The sequence below is a fragment of the Danio rerio genome, chromosome 23 (genome assembly GCF_049306965.1).
Source record: "Danio rerio strain Tuebingen ecotype United States chromosome 23, GRCz12tu, whole genome shotgun sequence".
NCBI lineage: Eukaryota > Metazoa > Chordata > Actinopteri > Cypriniformes > Danionidae > Danio > Danio rerio.
The window spans coordinates 39,734,512-39,749,675 of NC_133198.1; the positions used below are offsets into that span (position 1 = coordinate 39,734,512).

At 33.3% G+C, this 15,164-nt stretch overlaps 1 protein-coding gene across 1 annotated transcript in view; it reads left to right on the top strand.

Moving 5' to 3' along the window:
• pip4k2ca (phosphatidylinositol-5-phosphate 4-kinase, type II, gamma a) overlaps positions 1-13,420 on the top strand; it is a 28,520-nt gene extending 15,100 nt beyond the window's left edge. Inside the window, exons 5-11 of the mRNA NM_200101.3 lie at positions 1,235-1,381; positions 3,874-3,912; positions 4,014-4,127; positions 6,676-6,940; positions 10,353-10,456; positions 10,560-10,664; positions 12,588-13,420. Coding sequence (NP_956395.3) covers positions 1,235-1,381; positions 3,874-3,912; positions 4,014-4,127; positions 6,676-6,940; positions 10,353-10,456; positions 10,560-10,640 — 750 coding nt within the window. The 3' untranslated portion in view covers positions 10,641-10,664; positions 12,588-13,420. The remainder of the gene's footprint in view (positions 1-1,234; positions 1,382-3,873; positions 3,913-4,013; positions 4,128-6,675; positions 6,941-10,352; positions 10,457-10,559; positions 10,665-12,587) is intronic.
• Positions 13,421-15,164: the final 1,744 nt, after the last annotated feature.

Sequence of the window (15,164 nt, forward strand, 5' to 3'; positions counted from 1 at the left end):
AAATAAAGGCCTATTATCTGAAAGAAATCCATTATTTTATTGAAAACATTTCATTTAATAAACATATGCTTGTCAAACATTCTCCATTTTACTTTCAGTTACTTTTCAGTGACAGAGTTTATCATGATTAATTAACATATATAAGTTTATGCCCAAAACTCCACTTGATGACATAAATGAGTTCTTGGCTCTAATAAAATCATGATTAAAAGACAAGAAAAGAACAGTTTTGACGTTTTATTAAGTTAATATTGGTGTAAGTACTTTTTGAATGTAAATATTTCTCAAAAATAGCACGCTTAGCTTTTAGTCCTTCAGATCTTATCAGTGAAGGAAAAGTGACGTCATTGTATCTTGCATATACATGTAGGAGAAACATTTATCAGTTTAAACCCAAGGTACAGTAATGGTAACAGAGTTGACATACACATATTTTTGGAAAAGTTTTTGTACTCAATGATATGATGTAATCATATCAAAATTACTAGCTTTTACTGAAGGCTTTTATAAATAAAAAAATAAGTGGAAAAACTACCAAAAGTAAAGTTGCATGATGGAAAAAATACACTGATATATTCCGGCCACAAGAAATCATTTTTATTTTATTTTTTTAGGTGAGATTCATGAATATGAATAAATATGCATAAATTAAATACTACTACTACTACTACTACTAATAATAATAATAATAATATTGATAATAATTAAAGGTGGGCATAGATAATTAAAAAAAAAATCTAGATTAATCTCACTGTAATCTTAGAATTAATCTAGATTAAAATGGCTCATTTGAATTCTGCCGAAGGCGTTTAGGATATGTGTGCTACCCAAATAATGATTAAATATAGGTCTTTGAGAACGGGTTTCTCAAGCCAGGTGGCGCATTAGACCAGGGTATGAAAATGTCGCTACACAGTCTATTTTAGTTCCTCAAAATAGCAACACGCCAACAATGCGCCTTAACATGCCTCTTTTCTAGACTGGTTTTCTAGACTTATGAGTCTACAAAGTGGTGCAAATGGATTTGCTATTTAAACAACGTGGCGGGAAACAGAAAAATTAGGGTTGCCCTGGTCAGAAAATAGCAACACATAGCACCAAACATATCTTGGGCCTTATTGCGCCGGGTGTATGATAGGGCCCCAAATGTATCTTCGATCACCCATAATTTGTTTCATTTGTTGTTCCTAAACGATGTGAATATATAATTTGTTGTGTCTTGTGTACTCCTCAGCATATAGTGAAGTGTCATGGCAGCACACTCCTCCCTCAGTTTCTGGGCATGTACCGCATTACGGTGGAGAGCGAAGACACGTACCTGATTGTCATGAGGAACATGTTCAGCCACAGACTCCTCGTCCACCGAAAATACGACCTGAAGGTAAAAAATTAAAAATATAATTTCTGACTGCAGAAATGTAGATGTTCTTTCTTTGGGATGTTTTTTTTAATTGTGCGTGATTCTTTAACATGTATATAAATGTCAAAGCAACAACATTTGTTAAATATTTAAAAAATAGCATTAAAGCCTTTACAGTCACTTTTGAATGCAACTTTTTAAATAAAATGTTTAATTTAGTTAAAGTTGTTGTAAAAAAGGTTTGAACTACTGTATATCATAATATATTAATAGTACAACTAGCAATGATAAAAATACTAGCTATAATAGTCATATCGCTGCTTAAGTTTTCTTTATCATACTATTAATTGTTTTTCATTTAAAGTAAGAAAAAAAAAGATCTCTAAATTGATTTTCTCTAGTTTTGATTGTGCCGATATTATTTATCACAATACAAAATCTCTAAATACTGTCTTCAAATCTCTATGTAGGTTTGTTTTAAGATGTCCCTACAGAACTCATCATTGCATATTATATGAAACTCTTGGTTTGCTTCAACCTAAGTTTCCAATTCACATACTTATACTACGCCCTAAAAGTATGTACTTTTTTTGTGAAGGAAACATATACTTTTGAGTGTGCAACAGAAGAGTATGCAAGCTTTGGGACATGCTACTTCCTCTTTAACAGATCATTGTGTTGCTTAGTTATGAGCCCTGTCAATCATCCACACATGTTGTATTTAATTTCCTACCTTATTGGAGAAGCAGCAGCAGGTTAATCTCTCATTCACGAGTCTTTCATGCAGCGAAATCTCCTTAGGTCTTTGGGTAATTATGCATTCAGACGTTTTGACGTCCAAACGCATCTTTATATAAGTTCAGTCTTGTTGTTGCAGATGAAATATAACACAGATAATGCGATTTAAATATTTTCCAGTGGCCTAGATATTGACTAACAGTCAATTAAACATCTTTACCAAAGCCTCTCTACTTGACTGTTGGTCTTGCTCATCCATTATGTTTGTAGTTTATTTACACTTTTCACACGCGTTTGTAGTTCTGATCGAATTTACGTCCAAGGCGCAGTGTATTGTGAGCAATATCAGCGATTTAGAGTATGGACGGTTCAACACTTAAATTTTAAAGTATAGCAAACCATCCGGGAGCCTCTGGCATACTCTTTTCAACATACTATGGTTTGGGACATACTAATTCTATTTTCAAATACTATTTAGGACGCATAGTATGCGGATTGGGACGCAACAAGTATCCATGGCATTTGTTTCTTTTTAAATGTGTTTATTTTAGTTTCTCCTCTTATTTAAAACAGTTTTTTGTTCCATTTACCTCCTCATATTTGCTTCGCCATTTGCTACAGATTTATTTGTTTGTTCCCAGAATTGCAACAATTGAAAACGTTTAGGTGAGACAGGTGTAATGTGTGTGACAGATCAAGGATGAGGCCGAAATCTATTCTCTATTTAAGCTATTTTTTTACTCAATAGTTTAAACAATATGTAACAATAACAAATGGAAAAAATAAACTTTTACAATTATTCTCTTTAAACAAAAACACTGAGTGAATGCCAAATCAAAGAATTTAACAAAACAAAACATTCCTTAAATCTAAAGTCTAAACTAGGCGCCAAAAAAGTAATAATGAAAATAAAAGCCGAGATCTTCTGTGCACACGACACCCAAACTGAACTAATTAAACTACAAAACTCAAAATTACACAGGTGGCAAAACACTCAATCTAATCTAACAACAATTCATCGAAACAAAACCTTACAAGATGGTCAAAGTTTTACTTGGAGCCAACGAAGTTCAACAAGCAAAGTTGAATAACCACAGTGAACTGAAATGAAACCTAAGAGTGGAGTAAAAAGCGGAGAGGAGGGTGAGAAAAATAAATACACAAAGAAAAAGACACTAACATCAAACATAACCGTGGCCATAGGTCCTTTCAATACAAAGCTACTTCCGACTGGAACAATCTCCCTTCCTCTTTTAGATCAATTAAGTCATTTAGTCTTTTCAGGCCTAATTTATTTTCTTTTTTGGAAACAACTTGCGAATGTTATTAATATTGGTTCCAATTGAAATGTTTATTATTTATTTGTATATCAAGTTGTTTGTACTTTTGATTATATGTTTTTGTTTATTTAGGCTTTAGATTGTGGAAAGTGTTTCAGGTGAAGTGTGATGTTTGTTTGTTTGTTTGTTTGTTTTGTAAGTTGTATGTTTGTCATGATGTGAAGTACTCTGTTTGAATTATGAACTTTTTCGGGACCCCCTCAAAAATAAGATGATTCATCTCAAGGGGTTAACCCATTCATTAAACAAATTCAAATGTAAATTCATATCTTTTCGCAAGAATGTGAGTTATTTTTGTATTGCTGTTTTGATTTTGTGCCACAAGAGGGTGATATTGCACTTTTCAAAACATCCTATATGGTTTCAATCCTGGGCAATCACGACTGTCTTTAAAAGTAAAAGTGTGTCATTTCGTTCTCTGTTTTTTTTCTCCAGGGTTCTCTGGTAGATCGTGAGGCCAGTGACAAAGAGAAGGTAAAATGTTGTTTTTCCCAAGTGTACCTGATCTGACCTCAGACACAAACTCAGAGTCTTTGGTCTTGATCTTTTTTTCTTTTCTTTTTTTTCTGACGCAGGTAAAAGAGCTGCCCACTTTTAAAGACATGGATTTCAGAAATAACATGCAGAAGGTTTATGTGACAGAGGAACAGAAAGAGAAGATGATGGAGAAGCTCAATCGAGATGTAGAGGTATACTTGTTTTTTTTTTTATCTGTGAAACACTGCAGGATGAATGACAATATACACTCACTGGTCAATTTAATAGTTTAGTACAGGGTTGGACACCCTTTTGCTTTCAGAACTGCCTTAATCCTTTGTGGCATCGATTTAACAAGGTACTGGAAATATTCCTCAGAAATTTTGCTCCATATTGACATGACAGCATCATGCAGTTGCTGCAGGTTTTTCCGCTGCACATCCATGATGCGAATCTCCATCACATCCCTAAGGTGCTCTATTGGATTGACATCTGGTAACTGTGGAGGCCATTTGAGTACAGTGAACTCATTGTCATGTTTAAGAAGCTAGTCTGAGATGATTTGAGTTGCAAATTTTATTTCATTTTATTTTTTTTTTTACTTTTAATACTAACGGATTGTAGCATGTCAGATTGCACAAACATGGCTACCATGCCACATTGTAAGATCTCAGTTGTCATAAAGTCAGACTGAACGACAGTGAAGACATGCAAAACAAGAAAGAAAAGGCCCTCGGAGTTTGACGTCATCCACTATCTACTATATGACGACACTTTCACAGTGCCATGTTCTAAAATGATTTCTCACATCAAACGTAAACAATCTGTAGCGGCAATTTAGCACACGGCATGTCTCAATAATAAATCACGGAGAAAAAAACTGTTTAGTAATTTTCCCGCGGTCATTGAATTGTCGCATAAGTCGCGTCATCAAACTCAGAGCTCCTATTGGTTCTTGGATTGACACTAATCGCAGCTGTTTTCACACTACAGGAAAGTGTGTAATATTTTCTGACACTGCCAGAACTTCATCTGAGGAAAAATCTGATCGCAACGGGCATTAAGTGGCTGTCTGTAAACATGTCAAATCAATCATCAAAGACCGCATATTTTAGCCTAGGATTTCAGGAATATTTTAGGATTTCCCAAATTTCTCCCAGATGACAAAATCATGGTTAAAATCTCACAGTATGAGCAGGACATTACTATTGCTCAGTTGCAGCGGATCGTCTTGACCAAGTCTACATGCTTAAATGCATTGAGTTGCTGCCATTTTATTGGCTGATTAGAAATTTGTGTTAACGGGCAGTTGGACAGATGTACCTAATAAAGTGGCCAGTTAGTGTCTGGAAGCTGGTTTCTGATTTGGAAAAGTACTAAAAATAAGATGAAAACTTGAATAAAGTTTTTCAGAATTTGAAGTTTATATCTAATCTATTTTAATTGTTTTATTTTAACAATTGTGTGTTCATGTCTTAAAATTCTAAAGAAAAAATCCTCAGAATTCTCAGTTTTACATCCTGTAATTCTGACTATTTCTTTATTTTGTGTTAACATTTTTAACTTTCCTTTGCCTTGTAGTTTTGACTTTCTGAATTCTATAATAAGGTTAAATAATTCAATAGAATCAGTCCATTTTCTACTAACAATATAGAGATCTGACTTTATCGCACAATTCAGTTTTTTAATCTTCTAGCATTTGCCAATTTACATCTTACATCTGTTTTTCTTATCACTGAATAAAAATAAATAATGTAACTGCAACTTTATATCATTCATTCATTCGTTCATTTTCCTTCAGTTTAGTCCTTTTACTCATCAGGGGTCACCACAGCGGAATGAACCGCCAACTTATCCAGCATATGTTTTACACAGCTGTAATATAAGTATATGCATAATGAGCCATCAAATTTTCCAAAAAATATGAAGCTTTCCTCTTCCTGTTTTCTTGATATTCTCTATCCAAACTCCACACAGAAATGCGAACTGACCCAGTCGGGACTCCAACCAGTGACCATCTTGCTGTGAGGCTACAGTGCTAACCACTGAGCCACTGTGTGGCTAAATTTACATGCATAATAAAAAGAGTTTACATCTCCCAATGTTTTTACTTCACAGACACCTCTAATTTTATTGACTTAGAGACACTTTTATACAAATCAGCTTACAATTGTATATAATATTGGTATAAAACTCCAAACCACAAGAACATTTCACACCAATGTTATTTATTAATCCATAGCAAATAAAAGATGATAAAATATTGATACACATGAAATCAAAACTAACCGTGTTGATTTTGTTAGCTCACATTGCTAGTTTTGTGGTGAACAATTCATCTGTGCATGCCATTAAGGAGATAAAAATAGTTTCTCCTTGTAATCTTTAATTGAAATCTGAAAATGCACTTCCTGTTCGTTTTCTGTTCAATTCTCTGATAACATCTGTCTGAGCTTTTAGGGGTGTGGCTAACATACTTAACCACGCCCCACCAACCGTCAACTTTGACAACAAACAGAAATGGTGAGGAGGTGGTGTCTGTTAGGTTGTAATAACTCTCCTCAAATCCTTTCCTGATATTTCTGAAGTAAATGCCTACTTTACTACATCCAATCAACTCACTGTAGAAAAAAACAAGCCACGCTCACTGTTTTCTCATTAATATTCCGTTTCTCTAGGAACTGTCACAATACGAAAGAAAACAAACGGTCGCAGCTTCCGGACTTCATTACATTAATCCCGTTTCTGTTGTTAACGCAGTTCCTGGTGAAGCTGAAGATAATGGACTACAGTCTTCTTCTGGGCATCCATGACGTGGCGCGAGGTGAGCGTGAGGAAGAGGAGGCCGAAGAGCCCTGCTACGAAGACGATGCTGATCCAGAGAACGGTCTGGCTCCGGCTCTGCAGGTGGGCTCCTACGGGACGTCCCCTGAGGGCATCGCTGGATACATGAACTCCATCAAACCGCTGGGCCCTGGAGAGTTTGACCCTTACATTGATGTATACGCTGTCAAAAGTGCTCCAGGTGAGGATTGATGGGTTGGAGGCAGGGGAACTTTTTTATATGTGTACAGTGAGGGAAATAAGTTGTCACCATTTGTTTCAGAAAACATATTTCTAAAGGTGCTGTTGACTTGACATTTTCACCGGATGTTAGTAACAATCAAAGAAATTAATTTATGCAAAGAAAACCAAACTAATTAGTTTACAAATGAACTTATGTGTAATAAAATGATGCAGGGGAAAAGTTTTCAACACATGAAGAAAGGGAGGTATAGAAAGGCAAAACCCCAGACTGCAACTGAAATCTCTCAGTAGTTATTCAGCAACCCTCTGCATTATAAATTAATATTAGCTGCTTCAGTCCAACATCTACATTAGCAGGATGATGAAGAAAAAAACAGGATGACCATTTAATCGAGACCATAATCCAAAACACAGCCAAGGAAACTTTCAAATGCTTTCAGAAAAAGAAAATAAAGCCGTAGAATGGCCCAGCCAGTCACCTGACTTGAATCCAATATAAAATGCAAAATAAATCTCAGATTTGATAGATCAGACCCACATAACCATCAAGATTTTTGCACACTGTTGAAATCTTTGGTCACACTTTACAATAAGTTTCATTAGTTAATGTTAATTAATGCATTTACTAACATGAACAAACAATGAACAATACATTTACTTCTGTATTTGTTTATGTTAGTTAACGTTAGTTTATGAAAATACAGTTGTTCATTGTTAGTTCATGTTAACTCATGGTGCATTAACTAATGTTAACAAGCATGGACTTGGATGTTAATAATGCATTAGTAAATCTTCAATTATGATTAATAAATGCTGTACATGTGTTGTTCATGATTAGTTCATGTTAGTAAGTGCATTAACTAATGAACCTTATTGTAAAGTGTTACCAAATCTTTAAAAAAAATCACACCTGAGCAATGCATGTGATTTCATTCTCCATATGAGAGGCGTCTTTAAGCTGCCATTACCAAAAAGCCTTTTATTTAAAGTATTAAATAAGTTTCAGTAGCTCAGTGTCATTCCATTGTTATTACATACAAATAATTCTCAGATTTTTTTTTGTATTGTTTTATTTTTATGAGTGTATTGTTTGGGTTTTTACAAAAATCTGGTTCAATTTCATGTCAACAGCACCTTAGGAAATATTATTCCCGGGAAAGAAACAAAGTCTTAAATTCGCTGTTCTAGGTCTTAAATATTTTTGCACAGGTCTTATTTTTCCGATGTCCATGTATCGCTACATCTAATGTTCATTTAAATAGTTTTTTTGTTGGTGATGCTTGGTCTTCGTGGTGTTGCAGTTCTTTATTTCGCTAGTCCAATTGTAATTTGCGGTATTACAACTACAAATAAGACCGGCATGCAATAGCCAATCAGCTTCCTATTATTGAACTCGGTGCGCGCTGTGAATGTGACGTCATCACACGATGTGTTTGCGGAGGTTCGCTTTGCGTGCGCGCAACATGATTTTGGCTGGCAGAGTTCACGGAATGTTTTGAGACTCGAGTGAACAGTTTGCGCGCCGCCACATTTGATTTGAGTTGAATAAGAAACACTTTGAAGAGATCGACTGTACACGCATGTTCTTTATGATCTATCCATGCATTATCATAGAGATTACCAGATGACCAATAATTTTTGGCTAGAAATTGCAACAGCTGTGGAAAAGAAGGAAAAAATTTTGTAAAAGTTAGCGAAAACCTGAGGGATAAGTTTGCTAAAACAAAAAAAGAGACCATGCAAAAGTGGAGACCTAGGTGGTTTTAGTATAACAGAATATGTTTTTCCATCAGTCATATGTTTTACACAGATGTATATATAACACTTTTGAATTTAAAACAAGTTTTACAAGTTACAAACTAAAATTAAGTAACAAATTATGTGTTTGATACAGTTGAAGTTTGAATTATAAGCCCCCCTTTAAATTTTTTTATTTATTTATTTTTTTATATTTTCCAAATGATGTTTAACAAAGCAAAGAAATTTTCACAGTATGTCTGATAATATTTTTTCTTCTGGAGAAAGACTTATTTGTTTTATTTCGGCTAGAATAAAAGCAGTTTTAAACTTTTTTTAAAACCAGTTTAAGGTCAAAATTATTATCCCCTTTAAGCTAGTCTACAGAACAAACCATTGTCATACAATAACTTGCCTTATTACCCTAACCTGCCTAGTTAACCTAATTAACCTAGTTAAGCCTTTAAATGTCACTTTAAGCTGTGTAGAAGTGTCTTGAAAAATATCTAGTCAAATATTATTTACTGTCATCATGGCAAAGATAAAATAAATCAGTTATTAGAGATTCCAAACACATTATTAAAACTATTATGATTAGAAATGTGTTGAAAATAAATCTCTCTGTTAAACAGAAATTGGCGAAAAAAATAAATAAAGGGGCTAATAATTCTGACTTCAACTGTAACTGGAAAGGAATATATGAACCAACATGATGTTTACAATATACTGATGTCCAGTTTCTAGGCTTTATTGGTCATAATGGTCAGGAATGTTGGCCCATCATTGCTTTTTTAGCTTATAAGTAAAGGACAGAAACTAGCCAGACAGTAATGTGTGAATTGTTGAGTGAGCAAAAATAATAAATAGAAAACGTCAGTATTTTTATTAACTGTGCTTCTTTTTTGTTTTTATTCTTGCCATAATAAAAAAATTTGTAGAGCAACCCAAGATCTGTTGCCATTTAATATTTAACTACAATAGGTAGAATTGTCTGAGATATGAACAAAAGCAAGTGATTGCATCATTTACGTTTTTTAAAAAATTAGATTTAAAAAATCTTGACTGGTTAAAAAAATCTTTATAAAAAAATAATTAAAAACAATTATCTTGAATGATTTCAATGATATGACCTAGTTCCGGAAGCTTTCTACTTCTCTGTTTATCCGTCTGATTTTACTGTCTGTTTCCTTTGACCGCCCCCTGTCATTTAAAAGAATATCTCAATGGTGAACATGTCCAGTATAAAAGCCTCGTCTGTTTCGTGAGGTGCGCGATGTGGGACCAGGTGAAGGTATAAATTAACCTTAAGATGTTTGTTTGTTTTTTATTTTTTTCTGTAGTTCAATAATGCATCTAACCTGTCTTTGGTACTGTTCAATTTGAAAACATTTATTTTACCACTAATTTTGTGATTTTTTTTATTTTTTATTTTTTATTTTTTTTGCATTTTTTTTCTCGCGTGTTTTTAATATTGCGGTATAGGTCTTAAATTTAATACTTAATGGTCTTAAAAAGGTCTTAAGTCTTAAATTCGACATTATGATATCAGCAGAAACCCTGTGAGTATAAATGTATATATGTATATATTAGCACTTAAGCATCTGCTAAATGACTAAATGTCAATGTTGACATATGAAAGAGAATTGATGCACTTTTTTTGTGCTGTGTTTCAGGAGCGCCGCAGAGGGAGGTGTATTTCATGGGCCTGATCGACGTGTTGACTCAGTATGACACTAAGAAGAAGGCAGCACACGCCGCAAAGACTGTTAAACATGGCGTGAGTGGAAAAAAACAATGTTAATGCGCACTCAACCCATGTCATTTGCTTAATTGTGAGATACAGAAGGTTATGACAACATGACTCTGTTCCTTCCTCTCAGGCTGGTGCTGAAATATCTACGGTTCATCCAGAACAGTACGCCAAACGATTCCGAGAATTCATCTCCAACATTTTTGCATAACCTCTTCTGGATCAACACTTTAAGGTCTGATTTAATCCCTAAAGTCGAAAGAAAAAGGAAAGGAAATGTTCTTGAATAAAGCACATTTGGTCAAATAATCCAGATTTTTTTTAGTCAAAGCTTATTAAATGATTGATTGAGATGAATCGATTTTTTATTTATTTATTTTTTTTTTTGTGAAATTTGTTTTATTGAAAACAAAGTTTAAGGAAAAAGGATTCTCTGTTTTACTTATTTTGTCCACATATTACATAAGCAAAGAAAGAGAGAAATAATTATAATAATAATAATTAACCCACCCACATAACAAGCCATTTCTAAAAACTTGTTTACACAGAGCTGTTTGAACAACAGTTTGATGAAAAGGAATAATAAAACATTACATAAAATGATGCATTAGTCCATCAGGTTATTATATTATATATATATATATATATTATATATTATATATATTATATTATTATATGCCAGATTGTGTCAAATTGCTCAAGTTTTCTTTTCAAACAGTACCCAATTTACTCCAAATGTAACATAGAAGTAATTTCTGCAATGTAGGGGACTCTCTTTTTTTTTTTTTTTTTTAATAAAATCCAAAATTGTAATGTTTGTTATTTTGAGCAATTGCCATCGGACAGGATTAACTATTAATTATTTGGAAGAAATAATATCAGAAATTTATAGAATAAGACACATTATTAACATTTTTACTCCCAACCATACATAAGTTAGTATAAATAAGTGTTAAATAAACATTTTAAGTGTATTTTGTAGGATTAAAAATAATAAAAGCAGCAGTGTGATATGCCTGTATATCGGCACTGGTAGGAGTGTGGTTAACCAGTGATGATATAAAGCCGTATCGCACTGCTACAAGTGTGATATTGGGTTTATACAACAGTTCGATGGCATAATCGTGTATATTAAAAAAATCCAACACGGAGAGTCTAAAAATCCTTTTATATGAGGAACTACTTTCTTCCACCATTCATTCACATCTGCAGCTGAAGTCAGAACAGCAGAAATCGTTGCTACTTCGCCGATTTTACTTTAGAGCTAACGTTGGTATTTGAATGATTCTCTAGCGTAATGTCTAAAGTGATGACGAAACAGGTGATTTTGCTTGCATTTTAGGATTATAAGGCTGAACGGCATAAAATGCCATCAGTCTACAAAGATTTCCCACTTCCTAGTATTTTTCTACTGTAATTGGAAGATCACAATAATGAATCCTGAAAAAGCCGAAGCAAAGTAAACACTACTAGAAACACTACCAGACTATGGTATAAATCCAGCACTATAACATACAAAAGAGAGAGATCAACTTAGAATGTCACTTACCAGTTTTATAATGATTTGATCAGCAGAAATTTTACAGTTTTTTTTTTTTCTCCTCTAAAGTCTTATTATGTGGTATCTGTCGCAATCTTGTGGAACGTCAACCGTCTTTTCTCTCCTAAAAGAGCCTCAAAAGTACATGATGTTGTCCAACAGCTGCAATATTTGTCAAACTGTAGTGAGTCTAATGATCTGCTGTCACTCTATGTGGGTGGAGTTATACACAAGGTGAGGAGGCAGTACGAGTGCTGTTATTGCAGAATGTTGCACAGCTGTCAGCCAATCAGATTCGAGAACCAGACAGAACTGTTGTATGTATATATAACCCCCCCAAAAAAATGAAAATACACATTATTATTATTAAAACACATACAAATACTATTTTTATTATATTCTATTATCTATTAATATCTATTATTATTATTATTATTATTATTATTATTACTATATTTGCTGTATGATACATACACATACATTCATGCATACATATAAAAATATACTTGGCAGGAAATGTTCTTCACTGATATGAAAATGTTCAAACTATATGTGTATATGCGTATCTACATGTCGTAAAAATTTATTCAATTTCTCTTTTTTATTTTTTTATTTTAGGGTGACAATATGACATGGATCTTGTTCTTCAGCAGTTTCATCAGATCCTCTCAACACAACTTTGCAGTTTCTGTCCATTCCCATCACATAGGTTTATTTTCTCCTCCTTCTAGCATCTGTTTAATGTTTTCAGAAAAATGATCCTGATGATCTTAAAGCGTGACACGTTAGCAAGAACCGGACTCTCTCATCCACACTCCAGCATTGTACATCAACCGTGTGTTTCACAAATCAATAGAAATCAGTCACCTCGTGGCTCCATCCACAAATATGTGCGCATTTGCCTAATCTTTTAAGAAGATATTAAACCCGTAGCAGTGACATAACTATAGCCCCTGGTGTGTTTTCTCCCTCTCTCTGGACTTTGGATAGGCAGAGAGAGAAACCACCGCCTTAAACCCAGTATGAAGGAAAAATAGCTGAAAATCATGCTTAAAGTGCATGTTAGCCTCACTTCATGCATACCTGTACAGCACTCGAATGTTGGAAAGATACTTTAGAAGACGTCAAAACAAAAACATATATAAGGGCAGCCAGAGACCGTAAACGTGTCTGGATTAAAGTAATATTCTGAATTGAATGCCGACTGTTTATATGTGGATGGACGGAGCACACATTATTACACGTATATCTCTCATATTTGAGCTACTTTATGCAGTTAGCCTTATAAGAGGGATTTTTTCTTGGTAGTTTGTAGCTGAAATACACTGCGCTGATTTAGGATGAAATGCCTTATTGTTGCATTTTATTTATTTTTTTGCGAATCAGTGTTTTGGACCAAATATATTTTTCAAGAGACCAGATTCCCCTCCAAAAAAAAAAAAAAAAAAAAACAACAACGAAAAATGAAAACCGCAGTATGATTTCTGTTATTTATTCCCTTTAGGTTTGCGAGGCACAATTTTGTTCACAATAATAGTTGTAATTGAAATGGTCTTTTTTTAGAGCTGTTTTAACACTTGTTGTTACACTAAGACGAGTTGTTACATTGTGTTCATATAATGCATGTAACGGCTGTAATCACTAATAATGTGCATTCTTAAGTACAATAAAAATAGTTTTTTTCTTATATACTGGGTGAAGATGAGAAGTTGAGTGCGTGTTTGCATTTTTAAATTGTTCAGAACAACAGTTTGGGTAACCGGCTCATTTATTATTGTTGGTTTGCAGATTTTGAAATATTACTTAGTGCTGAAACTACAAATGGAAGAATTTGCTGTCTTACATTAATAATGCAGATAGTACTTTTTTATAGTTATTCAGTAAAAATAACATAAAACTGCCTTTTAAAATAAAAAAATCATATTTATTTAAATATAAGAACTATAAACTCATACTGTGTTTAAAATATTTTTGTTATATGTAATACTTTAACAAAATGTTAATTATTTATATTTAAAATATTGGAGTTGTACTGAAATAATAATAATATCATCAAACAATAAGGCAATAAAAGAATGTATATAATAATTTTTAATAATTAAATACCGTGTCTATAGGACATGTATATTTATTTTTGACTTATTGTATATTTATACTTGTATATTTATATACTTAACATGTAATTTTAGAACTTGTTAAACACTAATAAATTTAATTGTTAAATTTATAATTAGTATAATTGGACAGTCGTTAGGAACTTTTAAAAAATAAACAATATTTATATATACATGGCTTGACATTTTTTTTGATCACCAGCCACTGTGGCTAGTAGATTTCCAACATTACTAGCCACTCACCATTTTCACTAGCCACACATTTTTTGTTGGGAAAATATATTTTGCTTAAATTTGACTTTGACATGCTAAATGACTTGATTTAGATATTGTGTTTTGTCCTCATGCCTTCTCATTCATTTAACTTCTTGTGTGTATTGTGTATTAGCTTGCTCAGTGTGCATGTGCAAATGGGTTGTGCCGCAATGCAATCAGTTTTTATTTCACGACTTTTCAGGGCTCAAAATTAAGGATTTACCAAATTTATCTCTGACCACACCAAAAAACTATTTCTCAGCCACAATTTTTTAATGTGTAAAAACAAGGAAAATATAGCTTTATAGGTGCACTTTAATTCAACAAGACTTTTCTTAAAAAAAAAAACACATTACATTTAACGAAATAATTATTGTCATGTATCTAAGATATGCACAGTAATCTGTCCTGGCTAAAGGTCTCAGAACACCAGTTAACTACACATAAACAGGGAGTAATCTCCCATTACAGCAATGTTATTGTAAAAAAAAATAAAATTAAACCATATTAACAAAAATAACTAAGTAAAAGCAAGCAGGTGAAACATATTATTCATACGGTTAATGTTAGGCCTGTTAATAATCTCTTCTTAGAATAATTAAAATGAAAGCAGTGACCGCTGTCACAAAGAATGTGTATTTTTTTAATTTTTATTTATTTATTTTTTTTTAAATCTTGAACTCTTGAAAGCAGCAGGACTGTGGGTGCACGATCATCGCTCTGTGTCCAGTCTATTTCAAAGGGAACCAATCGCACCCGTTGCGCTTCCTCTAGTTACAGTTGCTTTGCGCAAGTAAATGGGAACGCGTGCACGCTTTTTAACAGT